Source organism: Pteropus medius, unplaced genomic scaffold (genome assembly GCF_902729225.1).
Source record: "Pteropus medius unplaced genomic scaffold, Ma_sr-lr_union100, whole genome shotgun sequence".
NCBI lineage: Eukaryota > Metazoa > Chordata > Mammalia > Chiroptera > Pteropodidae > Pteropus > Pteropus medius.
Genome location: NW_024349803.1, coordinates 17,504,952 through 17,531,652, shown reverse-complemented (window position 1 = coordinate 17,531,652; position 26,701 = coordinate 17,504,952). Strand labels below are relative to the sequence as shown.

The 26,701-nt window shown below is 47.9% G+C and overlaps 2 protein-coding genes across 8 annotated transcripts in view; both read right to left on the bottom strand.

Annotated features, from left to right (window-relative positions):
• Positions 1-2,655: 2,655 nt before the first annotated feature.
• LOC120582241 (zinc finger protein 3) lies at positions 2,656-16,412 on the bottom strand. Of its 6 annotated transcripts, none has more exons than XM_039837484.1 (4): positions 16,279-16,412; positions 7,487-7,708; positions 6,604-6,796; positions 2,656-4,044 (listed from the first exon to the last, which is right to left on the bottom strand). In XM_039837484.1, the coding sequence occupies exons 1-4, from the start codon at positions 16,312-16,314 to the stop codon at positions 3,164-3,166; spliced, it is 1,332 nt and encodes a 443-aa protein (XP_039693418.1). In that variant the 5' UTR covers positions 16,315-16,412; the 3' UTR covers positions 2,656-3,163. The 6 variants fall into 6 exon arrangements, with proteins under 6 accessions (XP_039693418.1, XP_039693421.1, XP_039693422.1 ...); XM_039837487.1 differs by having other exon boundaries at positions 7,504-7,708; XM_039837488.1 differs by having other exon boundaries at positions 7,528-7,708.
• LOC120582235 (zinc finger protein 197) overlaps positions 9,370-26,701 on the bottom strand; it is a 33,477-nt gene continuing 16,145 nt past the window's right edge. The window contains exons 1-4 of one of the 2 annotated variants that reach the window (XM_039837467.1): positions 26,522-26,648; positions 24,215-24,521; positions 23,084-23,228; positions 9,370-18,636 (exon numbers count right to left, since the gene is read on the bottom strand). In XM_039837467.1, the coding sequence (XP_039693401.1) occupies positions 17,387-18,636; positions 23,084-23,228; positions 24,215-24,406 (1,587 nt within the window). In that variant the 5' untranslated portion in view covers positions 24,407-24,521; positions 26,522-26,648 and the 3' untranslated portion in view covers positions 9,370-17,386. Of the gene's footprint in view, positions 18,637-23,083; positions 23,229-24,214; positions 24,522-26,521; positions 26,649-26,701 lie in introns of those variants that run through there. The other variant, XM_039837468.1, reaches the window with a different exon arrangement.

The window sequence follows — 26,701 nt, the reverse complement described above, 5'->3', positions numbered from 1 at the left end:
GATGGGCCTTGTTTATGTGACATGCCAGATAACCTTGATTTAAGTACAGTTGCCAAGACAATGTGGCCTTGAAACCGGCCAGAGCAGGAGCATATACTGCGCTCGTGAGCGGCGTGCAGTCTGCTAGTGGAAGGGGAATGGGAGAGCACACTGGGCAAGCAAGACCAGTAGCTACGGCAGCCTCCTACCGACGAGCTTCGCTCGTTCAGATGAGGCTTTTAACAGTCTGCAAAGGAACTTAGGAGAGGTTTGTTAAAAGATAAATTTCTCCCCCAAAAGGTAAAACCATGACTCTTATGCAAATATAAAATGAACAGATACGTTTTAAAGATCGTGTTCAAGCCATTATTAATGAGGGAACCCATTGAGATGTTCCAACCAGTTCAGAGAAGCCAAGGAAGGACACGTTTACACGGCCTGACTCGGTGCGGTGCCCCGCCTCTTAGCGACGTGCATTACCACGGGGCTGTAGGTTGGGGGCGTGGCTTAGGGAGGGTGTGGCTTTCGTTAACCACGCCTCGCATTAGTTCCTGCTATTGGTGTGTCCTCTGCTCTTAATGGTTCCTCCCCAACTCCTGCCCTACCGTGAAGAATGTGCACCACAGGTAGGTGAGCAATGCGAAGGGGTGAGGCTGGCGTGATAGTCTGGGGCTGCAGACCTGGACAGTGGAGGCAGCCATGGGAAGAAAGGGGACAGAAGGAGGCATGGGAGAAAACTGCTAGAGGTGACCTGTGTGTCTGTCCATCCAGGATGTTGACGACTAGTTGGGTGTGCAGGACAATGAGAAAGGGTGATTCAAGAGATCTTATCCCAAGTGCTTTGAGCATCACTGACATTAACCCAGAGGGAGAGGGGACATTTTGGGAAGGGGCAGGTGGTTGGGGATTTTAACCATATGAAATGCTGGCAGTTATTTTTCATGGAGCTCCTCAACGGGCCCTGGGAGATGTCACCTTAAAAGCTCGGATGGGGAATTGGGTGGAGTCCCTGGAAAGATATGAGAGCAATGGGAGGCACCAGATCAGAGAGAGGTAGAGGAGAGGGAGGGATGAGCAAGAGATGGGGTACATGTGTCTGCTCGCTCCTTGCTTGGACACCATGGCTTGGCTGTGGCCATCTCTTGTAACCACAGCTCCTATGGGAGACCCTTTGCCTCAGCTCTAGCCACACATTCTCTCCTTGTCCCTTCCAGGTAGGGGTGGCATTGATAGCAGCTGTTGCTGATATCTGGTGCCCCACTCTCTCCTGCCAGACCTCTGTAAATCACCCCTTCATTGAACTCTCAGCTTCTTGCTAGGGCTGGTATCACTGGCAGCCAGGGCATCAGAACACTGGACTGTGTTTTATTTACCAGATCAGGCCAAGTCGATGTTTCAAGCTAAACACTGCTTAGTGACAGTGGAAGCGCAAACATTTCATTTATTCATAAAGCTTTCGCACTACAGAAGGAGCCAGTGCTGAAACGGTTTTGGACTCCTGGACACTCCAGCCCACGTGGACCAAGCCCTTCTGAGCATCCGAAGCCCAGAGCACACAGTGTGTGCCCACGTTCGCCTGGTTTTCCAGAGGCTTCCTTCTAGGCACAGCTGTCTCCCATCAGGTTTTGAAATACTCTGTACCCTTTAAGGTTCGACTCAAGTGCCAGTTTCTTCACTCTGTCCTCTGAACTTCCCACCATTATCTTGGGCTTTCCTGCCACCAGAATGTCCTGCCTTGTGTTGGTCTTGCTTCCCCTGCTGGACGGTTTCTAAGGGCCAGGACCAGGTCTCACTGTGAATGCCTTAGCACCCTCAGCATGGTGCCTGTCACACAAAAGGCAATAAATTGTCTGCTGAATGAACAGAAACTGACTAAAGGGATACACATCTGATGGGTCACCTGCTGGAGGTGCCCAAGTCTGAGACAAACTAGCTGGATTTCTCACCTCCCACGCAGGCTTTGTCTCCTTTTCCTTTCTTACCTGGCCACCGTGAGTCACCACCGGCTTCCTCTTCCCCTCACTTCCCTCTCCCTTCTGTCAGTCCCCTTTCTTACCACGGCTTTGCAGCTCCTGAAAACAGGTGTCAGAGTGAGAAGATAGCTCAGAGCCCCTCAAGTCCAACTCCGGCATCGGACAGCTGTGGAAAATGTTGCCGAGCGCTCAGGGGCTTGGCCAGGGGCACACTGGCACAGGAAGCCGAGTCCTGTGGGTAAGACTATGGCCTTGGTTGGCAGCACCCACTCAGCAGGGATTTTGACCTGTCCCACCTCCCCACATGCATCCCAGGCCAGCCACTCCCAGTGATCTGCAGATCCACCTTCACTGGGGTCCACTTAGGCTCATTCCGGGGCCTTGGCTGATTCTGGTCCCTGGGCTCTTCCCCATCCATCAGTGCTAACTCGTTCTCCCAGAGCCAGCCCACGGGGCCCCATCAGTGTCTCCTCCACAAGCATTTTGCTTTTCCTGCACACACCTCAACATGTCACTTCCCTTCTAGGGTCCTTCAGTCACTTCTGGGTTTATGAGTGTATCTCGTCACTGAAGACACTGGAGGCCCTCACAGGAACCTGCTTTAGGCTTGTTTGGCAGCACCTGGCGCAGAGCAAGGTTTGTTACCGACCTCGAAAAACCAAGTTGAGCCTAAATGTCACAGAAATGAACACTGGACTCAGAATAAATTTTGAGCAGATAGAGTTTATTACAGAAACACTGCACAAGGGAGCATGGAGGGAAAAAACCATGCTCTCTGAAGGCCTTTTGTGACAGGATTATAGAGATCATCAGAAAGTGGGAAGGGCTTCAGGACTGAGGATGTGACCCCTGGTTCTGCGGTGTCTGCCATGTAGCCATCAGTTTCAAGGTGGTTACGAGATGTTCTTCTCATGGGCAGCAGTCCCCTTCGAGGTCCTGCAAAACAAAGGCTTACGCAAACAAACCCATTAGCCTTTGTCTTTTGCAGACTTAAGATGTTACTGGTTTCTTCCTCAGAGGCCATGGGCACAGACTTAAACCTTAACTGGAATGTCGGCGGGGAGAGAAGGGGTCAGACCAGTAGAAAATGAAAAATGAAACCTCGGTATTAGACAAGATGGAGTCTCCCTCCTTTTAGCTATTTTATACTAGATCAGGTTGACCAGGGCTGGGTTTTCTCTTAGCTGGATCCATGTGAAACTGGGAGCCCATCAACACTGGGCCCTGGCCAGGGAGCTCGGCTGGTGTCTCTTCTGGGCGTGAGTGGTCTGGTGGAAGACGAGGTGGGAGCTCTGGCCAAAGGCCTTCCCGCACTGGGCGCAGCGATAGGGTTTCTCGCCGGTGTGGGTGCGCTGGTGCACCAGGAGGTAGGAGCTGCAGGTGAAGGCCTTGCCGCACTCGAGGCACTCGTAGGGCCTCTCGCCCGTGTGGCTCCGCCGGTGCACCAGGAGGCGGGAGCTTCGGCTGAAGGCCTTGCCGCACTCGGGGCACACGTACGGCTTCTCGCCCGTGTGCACGCCCCGGTGCACTCCGAGGCTTGAGCTCTGGCCGAAGGCCTTGCCGCACGTGCCGCAGACGTAGGGCTTCTCCCCCGTGTGCACGCGCTGGTGCCGGATCAGGTGGGAGCTGCGCGTGAAGGCCTTCCCACACTCGCCGCACCGGTACGGCTTCTCCCCGGTGTGGATTCTCTGGTGCACGATGAGGGTGGAGCTCTGGCCGAAGGCCTTGCCACACTCGGTACACATGTACAGGTTCCTGCTGGGGGCCGCTGGGCTGGTGCCGTGGCACGTGCCTCCTCGGAGTCCCACGCGGTCCTGGCCTCTCTCCCCTGGGAGGTGTTTTTCTTTTGCTGGGCTGGGGCCGGGGCCGGGGCCGGGGCCGGGGCTGGGGCTGGGGCTGGGGCTGGGCTTCTCGCTCTTCACTTGCCTGTCTGCAGGCTGTTCGGAGTGCTCCTCTCTCCTGCTCTCCCCGCCTCTGGCTTCCCCAAAGGCACGGCCCTCTAGAATCTCACCCTGGAGTCTTCCAGAGAATTCTCCTCTCAGATTTGTTTCCTCCAGAATCAAATCCTCCTTTTCAACTTTGGTTTCAATATCTGAACAAGACATAGAAGACAAAAACAAATAATACGTAACAAAAATAAAGAGTCGACTTTATATTCTAGATGGGAAACATGAGACTATATTGGGATTTGAGGAAACCCACTAAATAACATCCCTCTTTAAAGATGCAATATGGCACCAGGGCCAAGAGTATGGCCAAAACCCACCTCTGCCATCAGCAGTCACTTGACCTCTCTATCTCAATTTTCCCATCTGTAGAATAGGTTAATGCTAATACCTATACTGCAATGACGTTGTAAGAAATAATGTACGTAACGTGTTTAGCTAGATAAATATTAGCTATTAGTATAATTCTCTACTCAACTGAGAAATAAGATATGGGGAGACAAATATATTTCATCCTTATTACTGAAAAAGTGACATGGGCAAATGTGGCTCAGCGCTGCAGGTAAGTGGGGTCACTAACACCGAATCTCAGGAGCAGACAGCATTCGGCGCCCAGGGACTGAGCACTGGGTGGCAGTGTTTGCTCTTTTAAACCTGCAGCGAAGACAACCAGAACACACGTGGTCTCTGTGGAGAGGCCAGGCCCAGGGGAGAAGAGGAAGGACTGGCTTTCACAGAGCCAGTACTTGTACAGAGTCACCAATCAAATCTAGTCCCTTTTTATCCTAGGTCAAGAGTGAGGGTGGGGCCAGAGAGGGGTCCCAAATGGTAGCAGTGAGCTTCCTGACACACCAGGATGCGAGAGCAGAGGACTTACATCAAAATTTACTCCACGACGGTTTCTGAGTATGGACAGAGGAAGGAACAGAAAAGGGCAGTGAAGGAAAGCGTGCACTCTGGGGAGCGTCAGGGATGGCACTGTCACCAGACATCTGCCCATGGATGGCAATGCAGACGTGACAAACTGCCAAGGTGGGAAGGGAGGCACGGGGTGTCTTGGGAACTGGCCAAAGTAAGCGAGGTGGTTGGAGAAGGGCCCGGATGTAGACAGTGGGGTCCCAGGAGTCAAAGGAGCCAGACCAAGTCCCTCTTGCTAGCTAGAGAGAGGCAGGCGAGAACTCCCGAACTCAGGGATCCAGGAGATCAAAGAGGAGAAGGGGGCACGAGGGAGCCATGTGGAGGGACAGGTGTGGGGCGGCCAGCTGTGAGCAAGGCGCTGCGCAGGGTTTGGCAGTGGGGGAGGCAGAGAGGTATGGATCCCCAGCCTCACAGCCCGCAGGCTTAGCTAGGCAGGAAGAGAGAGCAGAGCAGCTGACCCTCCAAAGTGGAGGAGAGAGACATATCCAGGCCCTTTCAGCCCAGAGCTACGGGAGACAGAGCAGAAGAGGACCGTGCTCCAGGGCCAGGAGAGGGAACCCAGGCTTCCGCTTCCAGGGGGCTGGAGCGGCAGGGCAGTGGGAAAACGCTAAAGCCGCTCTCTGGGACAGCAGTCTGGGCTGCCCTCCTTGGGAATGGGAGAGTCAGGAAGGGGAAGACTCGGGCCCAGCACTGGGAGAGGGCGTTGTCTGAGCACATTCCCAAAGAGCAGAGGAGTCTCAGGGGCAGAGAGGGCCAGGGTCTGCCTCAGTGCGGCCCTAGCCTGTCTGGCCTTACCTCCCGTTCCACAGCTGCCTTCTCGGCTTCCCTGAGCTTTCTCATCACTCAAGCTTCCTGAGAGGTTTCCTGCCTCTGTCTTTTTTCCTCATCTTCCTCATGTCCAGGATCCACCCACCGATCATCTGGGCTTAGCTCAGGCTGCACCTCCCTCAGGGGCCCTCTGTCCACCCCCGCGCCCTGCCCCCTCCTCCATCCAGCCCCACTTCTTTGGCAGTGACCTCAGATTTTCTGGTGAATTAGGTTTCTCTTCCCCTCGTGTCCACCTTATGTTCCCGACTAGGCTATTTCTGCAGGGCGACAGCTGAATCCTGTTATGCCCTGGTGCACTTCTGCAAATGTCTGTGAGGGCACAGTGCTGGGCTGGCACAGTTCCTGCCCTCAGACCCACCGGAAGGTAAAGCGTGCATCTGTCCTGCCTCCCTGCCTCCCTCAGGCCTACTCCCAACACTCAGTGCTGATGCACAGCTGGCAAAACGCTTACGAAGACACTGAATGACCAGCCTTGGAGTGAGTCACTCTGAGGACACGTCTGCCAGACAGCTGTAGCTAATCAAGGGGTGAGAATTTGTTAGAGTGGGTTGTTTATTGGGATTATTAGAATCTGGGTTTGTGGCCCAGAAAGCAACCTATCTCATCAATGTGAAACTGTGGAGCCATGATGGGCTGGGAGCATCTGGTAAACAGAACTCTCGTGGCCTCCGGCCTGTACTGGCATCTGGAGCTAGGTCTGCTCAAGAGACATGGGCCACATTCTCTCTGGCGCCTTCCTCTACTGACAGCTTGGCAGGTTGGTGTGCTTCTCAAGATATTTGCTAACTGACTGGGAGGTAAACAGCCTTTTCCTGAGACGCATGGACCCTGTCTGGCAGCCTTGGGGGAAAGGCCAGGCCCTGAAACCTGGGTCCCAAGAGGCCCACTCTGCTGAGAGTATCAGAGTGTCACCCCCGAGTCAGCGGGTAGAGGCCAAGGCCAGTGAAAAGCAGCCTTACTTAGCCTGACTGAGGCCCCTCGCTTCAGCCCCAGCAGCATTTCCCCCGCAGTGGCCCTCAGGACAGGAACCAGATGGGTCCCAGGCAGCAGGTGGACTCGGAAGGCTGAAGTCAGAGGAGGTCCTGGCCCTGCTCTCAGGGTGCCTTTCTCATCCCAGATCTCACGCTGTTGTTGCCAGGCTGGGTTGGAGACCTCAAAAGAAATGTTGGAGAGAAGTCCAGTTGGCCTTGGGACGGGGAGGGTAAGCAAAAAAGGGTCAAAGCGCTGGCTCTCCCTTCTCCCCTTCCCTTGGCTGGTGGGCAGTGGGGACAGCCCACGATAAGTACAAGGCAAACTTTATCGGAAGGTCTGGGACCAGAAGGCAAAAAAAGACGTATACTGAAGCGTCATCTCCAGGAGGGGATGCTGGCCCCATCCACTCATGGGAGCGCCCTCCCAAGGAGCATACCTGCTCCTGGACAAGGACCCTGGGCTGACTGATGGTCACAGTAATACCATAGGAGGACAGAACAGTTTACAAACCTGTCCTGTCCCAGCCTCTTTTGACCCACACCACCCTGCGAAGCTGGCAGGGAAGAAAATCCCACTTCGCTTGACAGGTGAAGAAACAGACTTGGAGTTTTGTGCCTTTCCTAGTGAGATGACACGGCAGGTCCTAAAAGGCCCCTCATGGCTGCTTGGTACTTGGTACCAGCTAGCCGCATGGAGTTAGTAAGAAAGAAATGAGGCCAGTGCATCTGGGCTCACATATCTAAGGGTCTAGGCCCTGTAAGGGAACAAAGAATGGCTTATGAGGGGACCAGAGAACGAGTCCCACCCCGCCCCTGCAACCCCTGGTGCTTCGACCACTCTCTGGGGCCAGCCCGCCTTCCCAGCTCTCACCTTCAGCTGTAACCCACCATGCTCCAACGGGAAATGCCCACCCTCAGCCCTGCTGTTGGTGTTCCCGAGGCCAGAGCCAAGGCCAGGTGCTGCTCCTCCTCCAGGCTCACAGGGATTGTCCGCATTTGTGTGCATCTCATTCTCACTTGACCCCAACTGATGGCAGAGAGGAAACCCTGACGTGTTCCTGATGGTGGCTTCTTTGGACTCACGGAGTGTTACCTAAAGGGACATTAAACACTGTTCACCAGAGACCTAGCCCATCCGAGGCGGGTCATCAGCTCCTGAAGGAGGCAGGGCCAGCCTGAACACACGACAGTGGGCGCCCGCTGTTCCAAAGACCCAGTGGTACCCAGCAGGGTGGAAGGAAAGGTGCTCCAGCCCACCTCAGCTTCTGGGAGCCACTCTGGCCCCCACAGCTGTCTGGCACCAGGGATCATCCCACTCCTGCCTCAGGTCCAGACCTGAGACTTCCTTCCTGAGACATCCCCTCGCAGCTACTTCTGGCCTCAGGGGGTCGCATCTGGCTCCTTCTTCAGCACAGTGGCTCCTTGGACTCTAAAGAGATTCTACCTTTTGGGCCCTGAGTTATGACTTCATATTTCCCCTCTCTGACCTGTTCTCTGTCCCCTCAGCAGCCGAGGCCTCTACTGGCTCCAGTCTCTGCCCAGTTCAGGGCCCACCACCACCAGGAGACAAAAAGGAATGCCTCCTCCCATCCGCATCTATGTGTAAGGCAGTCAGCAGGAAGTGAGCCCAAGATCAACCGTAAAAGTAAAACTGTTTTCCCAATCACGTAAGGCTTCGTTTTCTTTTATCCATGCCTACCCTGTCCTCCAGGAGGAATACGCAGGCCGGTGCAACCAGGCACCCTTTTAATGGTTACAGCCATTCCCTCATTTCATCCCAGCCCGACATCCGGGGTGGAGGCAGGACTGATGTGCAGAGGTTAGGGATCTGTCCCGGGCTGTTGGCTGAAGGGCAGGGCCAGCCTAGAATGCCCTTTCCCCACAGTGAGGTCTGAGAAGAATCTGGTCCTGCAACACGACCTGGTTTGTGACCCGCTCAGCCAAGGCCAGAGAAGTCAGCTGGGCAGGGCTGGAGTCTCAGGGTCCTAGGATCTTGGAAGCTGCCCTTGCCCAGGTCTGAGCCCCTCCTTTTCAACCCCCTCCCCTCCAAACACACCCCGTCTGATCCCTTTCCCTGCTCGCCACCCCTTCCTCCATGTCCCCTCTCTTCCCACTCCCCAATTCAGATTCTTCCTTGCCAGCCTGGCCTCATCTCCAACACGCCTCAATCCCCCCCCTCTCAGCTGGGACTCTCAGGCTGCAGCCTCTCCGCTTTCCCTCCCAACATGTCCTCTCCCGGCGCCGGACTCGTGGCATCGTCTTCCCTATTTGCCGCCCCACACTTCAGCCCTCATCTCTTCCGTCCCCAGCGCGCCCTACCCACTCGGTCTCTTCCCCCGTCCTCGGCCAGCGGCCCCCACCAACCCAGCCCCGCGGCTCACCCAACACGAGGCAGCGTCAGCAACCTCGGCGCCGGTGCGTGGCTCAGTGAGCCTGCCGGGGCGAGGAAGCCGGCAGCGAGCTCTCACTCGGCAGCTCTAGGAAGCTGGGAGGTGTCTTCATCTTGGTGGTCCTCCCGCTTAGTTCCTCCCGCAGGACCCCGGAGAAAGGGGGCGGGAGGCGGGGCCAAGACCCGACTGGGTCCTTAATTCAAAATGAATTTCAAACGACCTCACAGTACTAGACAAAATCGTGGCAGCATGTTTCGTCTTTTAGAGAAGTCTTTGATTTGACATTAAACTGTAAATATCTGAACGGCGAAAGTTAAAAGACTAACTGAAAACTGGGGGAAATATTTACAACACATATGGCAGATAAGAGTAATTTCTTTACTATGGTTTGTACAAATCAATTCTTAAAAGGATCAACAACCCAACAGAAAAACTGCTAATGAACATGAACAAGCAGTTCACAGAAAAAAAAAAACACATGGCTTTTAAACACAAGACATGACAGCCAGTTTCACTCATAATAGAACGCAAAACATGAGAGCATTTTTCATTTCGGATCTGAAAACAACTTTTATAGAAGGTCCAGGGAAACGGGCATTTTAATATATATATAGCAACCACAAATGCAATTTCTATCAAAATATCAAATGCACTTACCCTTTATCAATTTATCCTGCAAAGTTGCACACATACCAAGGACAGTGCGCTGGGATACTCAACATGGCATTGTTTGCAGTAGCAAGAGGAGAAAACCCACATGTCTACCACAGGGCACTCCTTCCATGAGTCACGGTCCACCCACACAACGGAAGATCGCACAGCAGTGAAGACAAGATGAGGTAGAACTTACAGGCTATTACAGAACCAGCTCCAAGACACAGGTGAAAAAGCTAGGTGTAGAGTGTATCCTAAGCTGTGTGCATGGGGGATACGCAGACTGTGTGGACTAACTCTGGAAGATTAAGCATTTGTTTTACCACGGTTCTCTCTGGGGGTACTCCTACCTTGAGTACTCTGGGCTGGGAGGGAGGCTCGGTCTTCACTGTTTGTTTTTTGTACATCTTTTAGATGGAGACACACTGAAGAAGCAGCCTGGGAGAAAGGGGCACAGGCTCTGGCCTGAGTTATTCTAATCCTGACTTATTGCTGGCTTTAAAGTTGGGGTGAGAGAACTTCCTTCCTGAAGTGAGGGTTAAATGAGATAAAGAACATTTAGCATTTAGCCCGGTGCCTGCCCCAAAGGCCTGGAAGCCCCCGACCGGGTCGTTACAACCTTCCTGTTGGCTTGCGAGGGACTACATTGCCTCTACAACCCCCGCCCTCCAACGCTGTAGAGGTGCTGGCCACTGTGAACGCAGGGTGCCCCTAGAGAGGCCCAAGGAAACCAGGGCTTCTCGGGACCCATTTATCATATAGGTCGTGTCTCACCAGGGTGTGGAGGTTCGGACTTCCGGCTTGGGAATTTGGTGCCTGCCCCAAAGGCCTGCTCATTCCATTCGTTCCTTCTCTGATCCCGTGCCACTGACTGGGTCAGAAGCCCATGCTCTCTTGGACTCTGACAAAAGCTGTCTATGAGGTCTCCGGGATTCCTTTCTCCCCTCACTCACCAGCCTCGCCACCACACTCCAGCCACAGCTGTCAACAGACACGGGGGTTACATACATTTCGCGGCTGGGTTCCTTCGCCCGGTGTTAGGGCTTTTTCTCTGCTCCCACACCCACTCCGCACTCCACAAAAATGTCTCACCACTCTGCACACGCCGTGATCTTTCTTTTTTATTAACTTTTCCCTTCCTGATGATGAAAAATTCAGGCTTGCTGTAGAAAATGTAGACAATGTGGGAAAATTTAACCACTGTTAACATTTGATGTACTTACTTCCGTCCAGTCTTTTCTATGCATGTATATTTAAGAAAACCGGGCTCTTTGTGCAAACCCTTTAATTTTGTATTTCTGTACTTTTCATTTAATATTGTGAACATTTATCAGGTCACTAGATATTCTTTAAATTATGTTTTAGTGGTCACATAATATTCTATCATATTGTAATCATTCTCCTATTGTTTGTCACTTGGGTTGTTTCCAATGTAAAACATTGGCAAGTACATATTGTCAAAATATTCATCTTTAGGATAGCTTTCTAAGAGTGGTACTACTGTATCAAAGCCTATCAACATTCCTTTTATGATAGTTGAGCTTCCCCTAAAACGATGGGTTAAAATGGTTTAAAACGTATAAGTAATGATGGGATAGGGGGACAAATTCCTAGAAGAAAGTGAGGTGGTAACTGAGAAACTGGGTGGAGGGAGTAACAGCCTGGAACACCTGCTGAGGGCGACACGACAGGCGGCGGTGGCTGCGCCACCCTGTCAACCCCCAGAGCGACTTAGGACTTGGGTACGACGGCGGGTGGGAGCGAAAAGTGGGGCTAAAACTAAGGGCAATAACCAAGTTTATACTCACCCTTGACCCCCTTCTCTCCCACTCCTGGAGAAGCACTTAAAGCATCCAATTCCCAGACAAAAACATCAGCAGATTCTCTGCTAAAGACATGTAAGTGCCAGACAAAAGATCTTTGCATTTGGGCACTTAGGGGTTTCCAGGGAAACAGCCTGCTCCCTACAATCATTTTAGAGGGAAGCCTTTTACTGAGCAAATCCCGCTCCCACAGAGGTCTCAACTGGGCTTTCCATACAGAGACACAGATCTAGGGATGTGTATATCAGTAAGAATCAGGACATATCTGAGGAGAGTCTCCACTGAGAGTAAACAAAGAGAAAAAAAACAAACAAACAAACCCAGAAAAAGGCTCTTAGAAATTAAACTACCGCCAAAATAAAATTAAAGAATTCATTAAGAAAACTGAAAAATAATCAAGGTAATCTCCCCGAAAATGGCACAAGGAAATGAAAATACAGAAAGTAGCTGAGGATCACTCCAGAAGGTCCAACATTTGAGTGAAAGGAATTCCAGAAAGAAAAACGGGGAAAAATATGGAAAGGGGAAATTGCCACATAAAGAACACAAGAAAATTTCCAAGAATAGAAGTACCTGAGTCACTAAATTGAGAAATTCCACTAAGCACGTTAGGGAACTGAGTACATGGGGAATACAGAGTAGATTTTAAAAGCTTCCAGGCACAGGGGTGGGGAACAGACCACAGTAACGTAAATACTATATAATGCCTGTAGAAGAAGTAAGAATCAGGTTGGAATCAGACATCGCAAACTTCTGGGGAAATTTTCAATCTAGAATTCCAGAGCTGGTCAAACTACCAGTCAAGTGTGAGGGCAGAGAAAGAGTTGATATATAAACGCTCAACAATTTTGCCTTCTACATACTTTTTGGCAAGTGACTTGAAGATGTGCTGTAGTAAATGAGGGAGTAAATGAAGAAAGAAGCAAGTATGGAATTCAGGGCACAACAGAGCCGAGTGTGACACAGAACAGTAGGCAGAAAGACCACCAAGGACAGGAGGCTGGAGGTCTCAGGAAAGGAAATGCAGAGGAAAAAAGGGGACCCAACACAGTAATTGGATGGAGAATCTGAAAATAACTCAGGATGAGCTAGAAGCAACAAGGAGAAAAGAAAGGCAACTAGAACCTTCGATAAAAACAAAATGCTATTCAAAAAAAAACTATCATCACAGTAAGCTACTCTGACCTGTAGTGAACACTTAACAGTCATGACAATATTCATGCTGTTTATTTTCAACTTTTAGAACAAATCAATAAACAAAGCAAAAAAGACTATGGTTGCAGAACAGACTTCAAAAATGATCAGACTTGACGTTGTCAGAGACAGAGATGTGGAAAAAGGAGGGAGAAAGGGCAGGGTGCATCCCACGTCTTAGAAAAATGGAGAACTGAGATATCGTTTATAGTTAATACAATACTAAGTATGTAAATATAGTAATTTATTTTTTCCTGATTATAAAATTCTTGTTCCTTACAGGAAATATGGAAATTACTAAAAAGGAAAAAAACAAACAAACTCAAACCCTATTAATCATCCATAATTCTATTATCCATAAGACCTGGGTTTGAGCCTAAGCTCTGCAACTTACCATCTGTATGGCTGTGAACAAGTCACTTAACCACTTATAACATCTGCTTGTTTCTCTCAGGTAATATATCTATATACTTTTTAATGGTATATAGCATATGTTACAACACTGTAAGAGATCTGTACTATATACATAATTTTGAATTCAGATTTTTTTTCACTTTAAAGCAGAAAGTAAAACTCTGGATACGTATGTCATGCTCTTCTATACTTCTAAATAAGCCCTTGGGCAGTCAGAGGTTCCCCAGAGATGGAGACTGAACCAAATCTTAAAGGGAACTGAAGGTTAGGCTAGGTAGGCCGGGCGGGTGGGGAGCAGCGGCAAGGCATGACAGGCACCGAGGACGATGGGAGCGAAGGCACACAGAAGAGCAAGCATGTGCCTTGGGGCTGCAGGAAAAGGCGCACAAGTGGAGAGAGGAGGCTGGGAAGGGACTCTGAAGAGTTTAGTAAATTGTGTGAAGAGATCCAGATATTTCCCAATAAAAGACATGAGAAGTGTCTGGCAAACCTTGTTTGCTCTGGCACCCAGGATCTAGCGCCATGTTTGCCACAAAGAGAGTGCCTAATAAATATGTTTGTAATGAATGAATGATGCACAGGAAGCAGGAAAGCCTCCTCGGTTTCCAGTCTGGGTTCTGGATAATGTCACAATTTGTTGAGGGAAGCCATTAACAGCAAGATTTCAAAGGTTATGTATCTGGGCAACATCCTTAGAGATTCAGTGTCACCTCATTTTTTAAAAATGTCACTGGTGATGAATAGTACACAACCAGGGGAGGCTTTAGGCCCCAGATAATCCTTGACTGGCTTTGGGGAGCCCATATATCCCTCCAAATGAGCACAAGATAAATGTGCAATCTGCATTTCTCCAGAAGAGGACCCGCAACTTCCATCAGATTCTCAAAGGGGATGACACCCCAGAAAGGTTAAGCACACTGGATAGAGAAGCAAGTGGAGAAGCGACAGATGTGGGAGGACAACCGCCTAGGCAAGGAAGGGAGGGGATCCAGAGGACGGAGAGGATCAGCTTTGCCCAAAGACACTTCTTCCTGAGCCTGAAGGATTCATGGCAATTGTGTTTGAGAGGGTGAGGATGTGTGCGCGCGCGTATGTATAGAGTCTTCTCCGTGCTCCCAAAGCACGTATTCATTATCATCTCTGCGTCACTGTGCTCCACGTAATACACATCTGTCGGTCTCATCTGAGGGTAAGGACAGGCTTTGTGGCTCTACCCTTAATGCCCATCACTAGGCCTGGCTCTGACAGCTACCAATCTGACAGCGCTTGGAAACCTGGAAAACAGGGCTTCGAAGCTTACGTCCACTTCCAGCAAGACCAGCCAAAGGAGAATAGAGATGCCCTGAGGAAAAGGAGACCAGAAGGCAGCTCTGACGTCAATGGCTAGTCACTCCTCTCCCATCAGAAACTGTACAGAAAAAGGTGGATGGTAACTTATTTCGAAGGCTGGAACTGAATTGCATGGGAGTCATTAGTTGGGGAAGGATAAGATCTGTCTAGAATCCACTAGGCTCACAAGATGTGTGCAGGGTCAGGGAAGGGGGTGGTCCTGAACCTGGGTGCAGGTTTGTGGAATCTCAGATCTGGAGATGAAATAGAAGCAGAAATGTGAAGTCATTTTGCTGAGTGAGAAACATAAACGCATGTTATGTAAAACCTGGTTTGCTCATATAAATATTTGATATATTCACTTAAAATACAAATAAAATAAACTAGCTCATAGAATCTTAACAGCCAAGGGTTGGCAGAGGCACAGAAGGACCCCAGGGCAGCCAATGTCATTAGCGTTGCTTTGCTGACACCACAGAGAACACTGCACTTCTAGATCCTTACACCACCCTCCCTTCAATCACACATTCTAGATCCGCAGAGTTCACTTGACTGCAGCGGCTTATTACCTTGGTTGTACATTGGAACCTCTTCAGAATTTTAAAAATGCTGAGCCCTGGGAATAGAAAAAATTTTAAAGAGCCCCAGGTGACTGCGACATGCAGCCAAGGTTGAAAACCACCGCTGTGCTGCTAGGTTGGGTCACTGGTCACCTGGGTAGCTTTTCTGAACCACCTATTCAGGAACTATATCATCCATGACTGAATATTCAATTATGAGGATTAACATACAATGTGAAGCTAAAACAGTTTGTCCTAATGCTCATAACTCCCAACTGATCTTTCAGGAAATTACACTGTTGCCATGTTGGTGGGCCAAGGTCAGGTTTATCTTGAATCTTCGAACCTGCTCTCTCTTTTGAGTTTCCTGATGAGGCCGGGGGAAACCCTTAACTTGTTCCTACTCTCAGCAGAGTCATGTGGTGTTTTCTCTGGGTCTCACCGCCCCCAAACAGGGGGACAGGAACAGTCAGAGTAAAGGTCTTTGACTCTTATTTTTGAATCCCATTGATTTGTGTTCGTGTCTTATGACTCAGAGTGAAACTGGGAGAAGTTGCATGTGCTTTGATGAAAGACTACAGTTGAAGGGGAAAAACATTAAGGGGAAATTAATGAGCTTTCTTTTGTATGCCTTAAGCATGTGAAAGTGCTCTGTAAACTACAAAACACTTTGTTGTTAATATATAATCTTGCAGAAATGAGACAGTAAACGCATGGGACTTCTGCATGAGAGGTGCACTGGACTGCTTACCACCAGGTACGGCACTTATGATAAATCTCTTGCAATGCTGAGGAAGTGGTGGACAGACCCAGAAATCAGGAGACTTCAATTCCAGTCTTAGACTTGCTGCTTGCTGGTCACACTGCCTAAGGCACACCCCAAAATCTGTCACCTCAGCCTCTATACCTAAAAATGAGACTACATTCCCCTTTCTCAGGCTCTCCACAGATCTGGGTGGGGATTACAGGTGGTTAGACAAGCAGCATGGCAGGACAAAGAGAATCTGGATCCAGGTCTTGGATTTGAATATAGCTCTGTCACTTGTTACGTGGCCTTGCTTTAAACGACCACTCTCAGGTAAATGCGGCAAACACCTCTGTCAGTGTTTTAAGGATTAAGATAATGATGTATGTGAAAGCATGAGATAAGTTCTGGGTATCACGATTCCATACATGAAGGTACACAAAGAATAAAGTTCTGCATAAATACAAGGCAATATTATTACATAACTCTACCTATTGCATAGTTTTATAAATAATTTTCCAGGAGTAAAGGCTCAATGGTAACAAAGGTCTTACCTTAGCCAGTTTCTTCATCCTTCTAAAAGTTTTCATATTCCAATATCTTTGAACTTCTCAAAACAACAACAACAACAAATTAAGACCTTAGGAATCCCACTCTGCCTCGTCCCTCTCCCTTCGTTTCCCTCTTTGGTCCTCTCAGAATTAGAAGGGCTCCATTCTGTCTTCTAAAGACCATCCACAAAGTGAGAATGACACCTAAACCGAGCCCGCTGGCTGGGCCCGAGGAGGACAGGAGCTGAGAACATGCGGCTTGCCGCCCGACAGGTTACAAGTTGCGTTCTTTGCCTCTTCTATCTGGGAGGGGGGCTGTTAGGAGCATCTCATTCAAATGGAATGCACTGGGAATGGGGGTTATTTGGAGAGCTGTTGATCTTAGCAAATGAGTGCAGCCCGGCAGCAGTTGTGGCCCCAGCATGTAGTCTTCATCAATCCTCAAGCGCCTGGCCAGGCGGCCTGGGGAATGGTCAGAAGAGGCTCGTCACAGGTCCCCAGCGCTGTACCACACCAAGGTTCGTGAGGTAGCGACAATGAAGCAAACAGCTGTTTCTTACTTCTGTCCATTTTAGGAGCAGCAGACGGTAAACGGGTTTTAAAAACTGTTTTTTTTAATTATCCAGGGAATGAAAAGCTTATAAATGTTCATGGGTGAGTTGTTAGAGAATTGCTACCCAAAGTGGTTTCCTTAACTAGTCACCGTTTAACCCAAAGTCCTAGGACACAAGGTTCAAAGCTTCAGAATTCCATCAGGCAGACCTATACCAGCGACTTGCCTGTTGCTCCAGAAATTACCAGTTTTTAAAAACAAAATTTAGTTTAAAAACACCTTTGCCCAAATGGGATCTTTATCACTTAGCTTTGTATGACCCATTTCTAAGAAATCCACTTTTTATTTCAGACAACACGACCACTCAGGGTACACTTAAAAACAAAGTCCTTGCCTTTAGGTGCTTAGTATTCATTTTCTTTAAATTGGCCTCTGAAATGCTTGTTTTGTGCTGCACTCCTGAAAACTTGTTTTTAAGGACATGGCAGGCCTCACTTTTACAAAGGAGAAAGCCGAGGGGACGGTCGATGCCTGGTGGTCTTCCTCTTCCTTTACTCCTTACTCAACGAGGTGGGTCCTGTGGTGTCGCATGAGGTGCGAATTAGAAATGAAAGCCGCACCGCACTTCTCACATTCGTAGGGCTTCTCCCCAGTGTGGGTTCTCTGGTGCACGGTGAGGCTGGACCTCTGCCTGAAGGCCTTGCCACACTCGTTGCATGTGTAAGGTTTCTCTCCATTGTGGATTCTCTGATGAATGAGCAGGTACGAGCTGCAGGTGAAGGCCTTCCCACACTCATTACACACATAAGGAAGGTCCCCACTGTGAATCCTCTGGTGCACGATAAGGCAAGAGAGCTGACTGAAGGCTTTTCCACACTCGCTGCAGTCATATGGTTTCTCCGCAGTGTGAATTCTCTGGTGCACGATGAGGTGTGAAAAACAACTGAAGGCCTTTCCACACTCTTTACACTCATATGGCTTCTCACCAGTATGGCTTCGCTGATGCACAATGAGATTTGCGCTCTGGGTGAAGGCTTTGCCACAATCGTTACAGGCAAAGGGCTTCTCCCCGGTGTGGATTCTCTGGTGGACGATGAGGTTTGAGCTCCGAGTAAATGTTTTCCCACACTCGTTACATTCATAGCATTTTTCTGTAATGTGGACTTTCTGGTGCCGGGCAAGCTGTGAGCTATAACTGAAGGCTTTCTCACATTCGCTGCACTTAAAGGTCTTTTCTAAGGAGTGGATTTTTTGATGGACAGTCAGATTTGAACTCTGAGTGAAGGCTTTCCCGCATTTGGAACAAACGTAGGGTTTCTGCCCAGTGTGGATTCGCTGATGCACGACGAGGTTTGCACTCTGAATGAAGGCCTTCCCACACTCGTGACATTCAAAGGGCTTCTCCCCAGTGTGGATGCGCTGGTGCACTACGAGGTTTGCACTCTGACTAAAGCCTTTCCCACACACACTACATGAGAAAGGCTTCTGCCCAGCCTGGATTTTCTGATTTTTAACAGGGCCAGAACTAAGTCCGGGAAAGTTTTCCCCAGATTTCTCATACTTCTGGTCTTCCTCTTCTTTGAAGCTTTCAGGTATGTGACAGTCCTTCACTGTCACTTGTCTGAAATCTTTCTTTTCCCTCTTTATTCTTTGCCTCTTTAACATGTTCCCCTTTCCACAGGATTCTCCTAACTCAGGTCCTTGAGGGTCAACTTTCTGGATTCTTCCTGGGATCACGAAGGGTTTTTCTGCTTCATCACATATCTCAGTTTTTGGAACTAATAACTGTGGGTTCTTGGTTTCGGCACCTGAAACAAACAGAAAATACAAATGTAAGCTTTCTTCTGTGGCCCAGAAAAAGAATAGGATCATAAAGTCATAAAGGTCAGAAGTGACTTCGGCATCTGTGAAACGGCTTAATTAAAGGAAAGAATCCCCTCACGCCACCTCTCCTCTGTAGGTTCTTCTGTCTGGCTGTGACCCACCCACCATCTGGAGCAGAATCCACTGACGCATGGTCTTTCTAGCACCTCCACTTAGCTCCACGAGACACTCAGCCCACCTCCTCACGCCACAGAAGCCGTCTCCGGACAGGTCTCCTCCTGACTGTGTGACGACTGATCTCACAAGGAAGACCAGTTATGACAGACCCCAGTCTCTCCCCAGGCCTGCTGTCTTCCCTTAGTCACTTCCTGTGGATTTGCTTACAATGCACGAGTTAATTCGGGAGAGTCCTTACCTGTGAATGAAGATCTAGGAAACTCAGACTTTTGTCTGTGAAGATGCTGGCTAACAAAGAGAGGGCAAGCATGAACAGAAAGGGCCACACTGGATGCTGAGAGGACCACAGTGGCCATAAGCATCAGAAACGCTGAGGGGCTGTGCAGCAGAGGTCAAGAACATGATTCTGGAGCCAGACCGCCTGATTTCAAATACCTGCTCTGCCACTTACCAGCTGCATGAGTTGGGTAGTAACTTAACTTCTCAGTTTCCTTATCTCTATGTGATAATAACAGTATCCACCTCATATGACCATGAAAGGACTAACTGAGTTTCTCTACAGCCATGGAGCACAGTAAGCAGCTCTGTGAGTGTCTGCAGTGACTTTCAGCCTGACCAGTGGCACCGTGGGTCACAGTGCCAGGAACCAGGAGGAAAGATGAACCTGAGGGGATGGGAGTTGCTATGGTGATAGACAGCAACACTAGAAGGGACTAAGGAAGAATGTGAACAGAGTAAACACTTTACCTCTGGTGTCAAGGAAACAGCCTAGCCTCGTCAGGGAACGCTCACCTTTTTAAGTGTGACAATGGCATAGCCTGCTCCATAATGCCAAAAAGTATCATGAGAACACCAAAACTTCCTGAAGTTTTCAAGCTCAGACTAGCCTCTGGCTGCTCCACATGGTCTCAGAACCCTAACGGTGTCAGGAAGGGGTCCCGCGGTCAGCAGCATCGCAGTTCTTCACGTCTGTCTCCTCCCCACCCACCACCCAACACTGGAGCGTGCTCCCAGGCAGTCAGTGTCACACTCTGCCGTGTCGGCACAGAGAACCCTTATTACGTGTTTGGGACTTAAACCAACCTCAGGAAAACCCACTCACATATTAAGGCGAGTGGAATGAGGGTCAGCAGGGGTGGGAGGCAGGCCTGCAGAGGAGAGGGGTCCTCCCACCAGTGGGGTCAGCATAGATGGGGGCAGTAAAGCGGTGAGCATCATGCAGCAACTGCCAGGGGGGAATCCAGCACCCACAAAACAGTTTTCTAGCACAGGATACGGTAACTCTCCAACCAATGAGATGAGTGGGTGGGAAAGGGGTGTCAGGGTGGTACGAAGCTATACAGGGGGCAGGGAAACAGCCCAGCTGGGTTGCCTGGCTGGGGCCGCGGCGGCATGAAATTCCACCACCGTCATTCAGATAAGAAGGGCAGTGTCGGAGACAAAAAATGCCTGAGTGCTTGATGCAGCAGAACCCTCGATGTGACAATAAAAAATCTGTAATGTTAATCTTGTCCTGATTATTTCTACTCCTGTTCCGATGTCTTTTTTTAATCTACTGTAATTTAACCGCTCTCGTACCTTTTTTTCTTATCTTACTTTCCCCCTCTACCTCCTTCTCCTATTGCCTCTGTATCGCTTTTGTCTCCCAGTGTTTATTAAAAACATTCTGTGTGTGTAATATTCTGATTTTTTCCTTGTATAGTTTCATGTCTCTTCTGCTTTTCTGCTATTCATTACTCTTCTCATTTATGTTCTCTATTCTTTATCCCCTGCATCTTACCTCACCTTTCTCCTTTCTAATGTCTCTTTCCCTGCTTTTCCCATCTCCTTCTTTCCTTTAGCTCCCCATCACTAAAACTGGGGGCTGCCGTCCCCATCGAGCATCTCTCCTACACAACGAAGCCCAGGAATACTTTGGGTCACAGCCTCACTCTGCCTCCTGACCTCACTCTCACCTTCCTTTCTGTGAAGTTTAGAATATTATTAGAAAGACATAAAAGATGAAGACCAATGGGAACTACTGAACCAGTTACAGAAACAATTCCTTATGTTTGCATAATGCTTTATGTTAAAATTATTAGAACTGGGTATAACTGTAGCCTAAAAATTCTTAATATAAGAGGTTATTTAACAGTTTCATCACAGGGATGAAATAAGAGCTACGGTCTTCTCAAGTGCCCAGGAGAATCAAGGCCAATCCTGTGTGCTCAAGCTCACACCTCCTTGGGGGATTAATTAGCCAATAACCTGGGACCTGTATCTTGGCTTGTTTCAGATGGTATTTTTCCTTTTTTGGATCTTGTAAATTACCATAACTCGAGGAAAGTACAGGAATAAGTACAGAAATAAATTAAACTCATCTGTGACCAACTAGAGTACAGCAGTAAGTTCTGAAATCGATCCTTTGGTTTTAAGAGAAAAATACTTTTCTTTCATTTTTTTAAAAAGAAGATATCTAAAATGCTATATGAGTCTGCCATTTTAGCTGGTGACTGTACTCTGAAATATGAAAGGTAATTTGATTTACTAAATTGATAAGTCCAATTCATTAGATTTGCAAAAGCTATGTATTTATCAAGATTTTATTTATAAGGCTTGTAAGTTTGCATACTTAGGTGTTTGAAATGTTTTAAAGAGCTAGAGATACTAAATTTGCAATTTAATGTATTTTTTAATTTCTTATTTCAGAAAATAAAAATTAAAAAATGGTATGTAAGTGGAATTCAATGTTTTAAAGTTTTAAATATTTGACCTGTAAAACTTGAGGCTTACCTAAACATAAATTAAAGTACAAGTATTCTCATTTTTATAAAAATATTCTAGATGTATAAAGTTATGCTTAAAGGTTTAAAAACTTGATTTAAAATATATAAACTTTAATAAATTCAATATTAATTAATATATAGGAACTATAAACTCTTTCAGACTTCAAATACTCAGTAACATGTCCAAATTTCCAAAGCACTTTCATGTACATTACATTAATTTTATCATCAAAATGAAACTGTTTTCCTTCACTTATGTGGGAGCTAAAACAGGGCGAGTGTGTGTCTTATTCACCACTGTATCCCCAGCACCAATCTCCCTGCCTAGCACACAGGGAGCTGGGAAATCCTGCACTCATTGAATGAACGCACCCGGTTTACAGAACAGGAAATGGACGTCCAGAGAGAGAACAGGTTTCCTCAAGGTCACAGAATTATCACGGGCAGGGCAGCAACTATGCTCAGTTCTCTCTAAATTCTTAGAGCTCAGTGTTCCCACTATCACTTGCTGCTGTGCAAATGGCTGGCAGCAGACAAAGTAAGTCCTAGATGGGAACAGGATCTTGAGATAAGAGGCAGAGAAGGAAAACAGAGGCCATTCCTGGTAGATGGGTGCAAGTGTTGGAGTTAAAACTATGAATGACTGATAAAGGAAACAGAAAAAAAAAAAGTACACACGGCAGAATGCACCAGAGAGAATGCAACAAAAAGCAGAAACCGGGGAACAGAAACTGTGGAGAGTTTGGGGAATAAGTAAAAGAGACAAGAAAATGAAAGGTGGAGATCCTAACCTTCCCCACGAAACTGGCTTAAGAAAGTGACTTGGTCCACAAATGCCTGGATGGGGAGGAGAGTGGGTTCAGCCCTATACTATGCAGCTTCATAGAAAGAGGGTCAAAGTTCTCCAGGGAATACCTCCACACTGCGCATGGTTACCACGTTTGTGACCCACAGTTTCAAGTCCCTCCACAGCCACTGCTGGTCGGATATACAGAACATACTTCCCTTCCCCGAGTCCTGGTTTAAAGAACCAGGTCATAAGCCACCATTCCCCTCCGTGAAGACCCAGCTGACACTACTACTCAAAATCCTCTAGAATTTGTACAACGATCTATGAAAACAGAACACCTCCAGGGCATTTTCTCAAAATCACCACAAAAGCTGAACCTTCCTACCTTAGCCAGCTGCTCCAGCTTCTCCAACCTACGAGAAATACAAAGTACATGAAGAGGACATGTATCTACATGAGTGAATAGATTACAAGGTGAATTTGGAGTTCACCTGTGTCCGTCTGGTGTCCTGAGACTGTTTAAAAGAAGTCAATTCCCGTGTGCGGGCATCTTTCAGCATTCCTCTACCCGGCTCTCCCAGCCGCTTCCAGCACCTCGATATTCTCTGTCGCTCAAGCCAGGAGACCAGAACACCAGTCTCTGAAAAGATTCTGAGAAACCCCAATCGTCAAATTCTGACTCAGAAGGTTGAACCTCACCTAGAGAAGTCACGTTCCCCTGAGTGTCCAGTATCTCGCTCTTGACCAGAGTCCCTAGTAACGAGTAGCTGCCGAGGGCTGAAACAGCGGGCACCTCCTGCGTTGCTTTCAGGACCACCGCCATGTCCCAGAAGATGTTCTGGCCCTAGAGACAAGTAGGCACAGGTGGGTTTATCAGGGGATGTCACTGGGGAGTAGGGGTGAGGTGGGGAGTCGGGTATGATGATGGCTTTAGAAAATGAGAACATACCTATTCCTGGAGACCGTAAAACATAGAACAAACAACTCAAATCCCCAAACATTAAAAAAAAAAAAAAAAAAAAGGAAAAGGAAGCCAGTCTTCCTGAATCCCCAAGTTAGGCAGAGGAACAAGCCTGCCACCTTCTTCCCTATCACCTCGCTTTCATCTCATTGCTCACTCTAGCACCCAAACTTAACTTGACAAGAGAGCACATGGGAGATATTCCAGAGTACAAGTTTCGGAAGTCTAAAGATCAAAGAAGATCATATTCTTACAGAGAGGCTGTGGGGAACTTCATCTGGCTAGTGATGGTAAAGGGTGTGTTTAAAAACATTAAGACCACAGGATAGTGCACAGCCCTGCAGACCAGACGGATCACCACCACTGGGAGCTTGTGAAAAATGCAGAATCTCAGACCATACCCCAGGCTTTCTGAATGGGGGGGTCTTGCATTTTAACAAGACCCTTCCACCCCCCTCACCACCCCCGCCCTCCATGACTCCATGCATATTAAAGTTTGAGAAGCTTAGGTTAGAGTTATCAAACTCCCCACTGGAATCAACTAAAGAGTTTTTTACAACTAGGCCTGGGTCCTGCCCACAGATATTGATTTAACTGGAACGGGGTATGGCACAGGCATCACAATTTTATAAAAAGCTTTCCAGGTAATTAATTCTGTGCAGCAGAGTTTGAGAACCACTGGTTTACAAAAAGTACTGAATGTCACCTCAATCAGAAGAGAATACTGCTATCATATTCCAAAGGACTAAAGGCCAGAGCCCTAGCAAAGCAACAAGACTCCAGTGTGGAGGCAGAGGGACAGGGCCCCCTCTGAAACTGCTGGAGGTCTTCCGGTCCTCCTCTCTCATTTCTCTCAGATCATTATTTACCTTTGCCTCCTGTTCCGCTCCATCAAGCCCTGTCTGAAGACCTTCTCCAGGAGCCCAGACTTTGACGTTCTCAGAATGCACTTGTTGGCTGGATGCCTGACCTAGGAAATTTCCCTCTTCTTCCTCCTCCTTTTTCACTGTCACTGGGCCCCAAGGGGCCAAGGCCATGGACTCCCTCAAATCTGCAGTCATCTTTGCTTAGCAGGGGAACTCTTGTAGCTGGGGGCTGCCCAGCAGAGGTCAAGGCCCATCTAATCTTTAAATTTCAATTGTTTCTTCTTGAGTTTCTTCCCAGGGCCAGGATCGTCTGAGAAACCAGAAAACACTGTTAGCACCGAGCAGAGGTAAAGCCCACTGGGCAGTTTCACCAGTGCCAAGACCACGGTCACTGCAGCACAGGGACTGCTTTACTCCTATCTCACAGGATGAAAGGGGCTGAACTGCAAACATGTAATCTGGCCCTATAATAATTACACTGCAAAACATACGGCATATTTATTTTTTCCTGATTATAAAATTAATGTTTTTATTGTAAAAACTTGAAAAATACAGAAAATGAGTAAGAAAAGTGAGTAAGAAAAATGAGTAAGAAAAATCACCCACTTCTAAAGAGATAACCACTGCATATCATAGAAAAGAAGATATTTCTTTTAATGGAAAACCTCCAACTACACTGACAATTACGACAACTTAAACTTTTTATTTTTAACTATGGGGATACATACTTTCACAATCACTATCATGTTTGTTTGTTTTTTTTTTTTAAGAAGGAATATTACAATACAAAGATTTTAGTGCCAAAGATAAACAAACAATAGCATGAACACAAGAATCTCAAGAGAAAGACTGGGAGCCTAGACATCAATATGTTTGGAGTAGTTATCTCTGGGTGATGTAGTTACAGGTAGTTTTGACGTTCTTTTAGTTTGATTTTTACATTCTCCATTTCTTCTAAATGTCCTGTGAGACCAAGTATTACTCTTAAGATAAAAAGGCTTTTTCATGTTGCCATTCTTCATATTTATCATTGTTTAGTAGCTACACAATAACCTATGGTGCTGTTAACTGTCTTTCTCATTGAAAAAAGATCAAGTTATACAGAAATATACAGAATATGTCCTACACACATAGACACACCTACAGAATAATTAGTTATCAGTCTACTTATCAGTCTTTTCTCTGCATTTCCATCCATGTATGTACACCTTCACACATTGCTTATTTTCCAAAACATACATTAGATCACACATGTACATTGTTCAGCAACTTGTATTGTTTTTAAAACTCAATTTCCGTATTTCACAATACTCTTAAGTATATGTTTCAGTATAAGTACATACAGAGCTATCTCATTCTAGCATAGTTCTCCAAATTATACCTATAATTTACTTAATCATCCCTTATTTATGAACCATTGCTTCATTAAACATAGTTTTCTTTCCTCTTATTTTCTTAATGATAATTAACGTTAAATTTTTATTTTTTCTGTGCAAACAGGATAACGGGATTACTGGTTGAAGGATTTTATGATTGACATGTATTGCCCGAACTCCTCCTAAAAGGACTGCACCAAATCACACCTTTATCAGAGCCATGCCAGCAGGTTTCTGCCAGCTTAAAAAAATTTCTATGATAAAATTATCTTACCTTCCTCGTTAACTATGAAGAGAATAAAAAACTTCTATTTTCCTTTAGATACTTTATTAGGGAAAAAGTGCTATACTTTATTCCCTCTGCTGCTATTGATTATATGCTTTTTCTGACGTTACTGGCAACTTATTGTATACATTGAGTTTCTTGAGTAATGCAATACTTTCATTCCTGCAACAAATCTTAATTCTGGAGGATTAATTTTTCCTTGACTAGTTTAATTCTACCAGGTAGGGAGGCCCTTAACATTCGTTCCCCCTATGTATACGGCAAGATGGGCTACTGTAGCGTCATCAGAATTCTGATCAAACTCAAATCGGCCTCCAGCCCCAGACTGCACTGATTCCCCCCACCAAAGACTTCCCTTTCAATCAATGTCTTTTCCCTATTTGCAAATGTCGCAAGCCATCTCCTCCGCCTCCAAGCCCCACGCAGCCCTGCTCCGGGGGTTAACCCGGCCCCCTGGGGAGGTTCGTGTTCAACCTCCCCCAGGCCAGGCCCCGGGTAGGCGGCAGCTGGGTTTCCCAGGAGGTGGGGAGCAGAGCCACCATCGGACAGGCAGGGCTGAGGTGACGGGGGGGGGGGCACCGGCCCGCCCCTGGGATGACCCTTCTCGTGCCCCGGGCGTTCACGCCCACTCCCGCCAACCCCGCTCACCGTGCGCGGCAGAAAGGACCGGCCGGGCGCGCGGGCTTTGGAGCAGAAGACCCGCAGACACGGACCTCTGCGCCTACCGGCGCGAGAACAATGACCGGACAGGAAGTGCCTCGGGATGGGTTTCCGGCTCCCCAAGTCGCCAGGCCGGCCTCTCTAGGAATCTCGGAGGTGTTTTCCTCT

Coding starts and splice junctions, on each gene's coding strand:
- LOC120582241 (XM_039837484.1), bottom strand. CDS start 16,314: ATGAAAACTTTTAGAAGGATGAAGAAACTGGCTAAG. Junction 7,709..16,278: donor GGATGAAGAAACTGGCTAAG/GTAAGACCTTTG, acceptor ATGTCCCTTTAG/GTAACACTCCGTGAGTCCAA. Junction 4,045..6,603: donor AGGGGCCTCAGTCAGGCTAA/GTAAGGCTGCTT, acceptor TGTCTTGTTCAG/ATATTGAAACCAAAGTTGAA.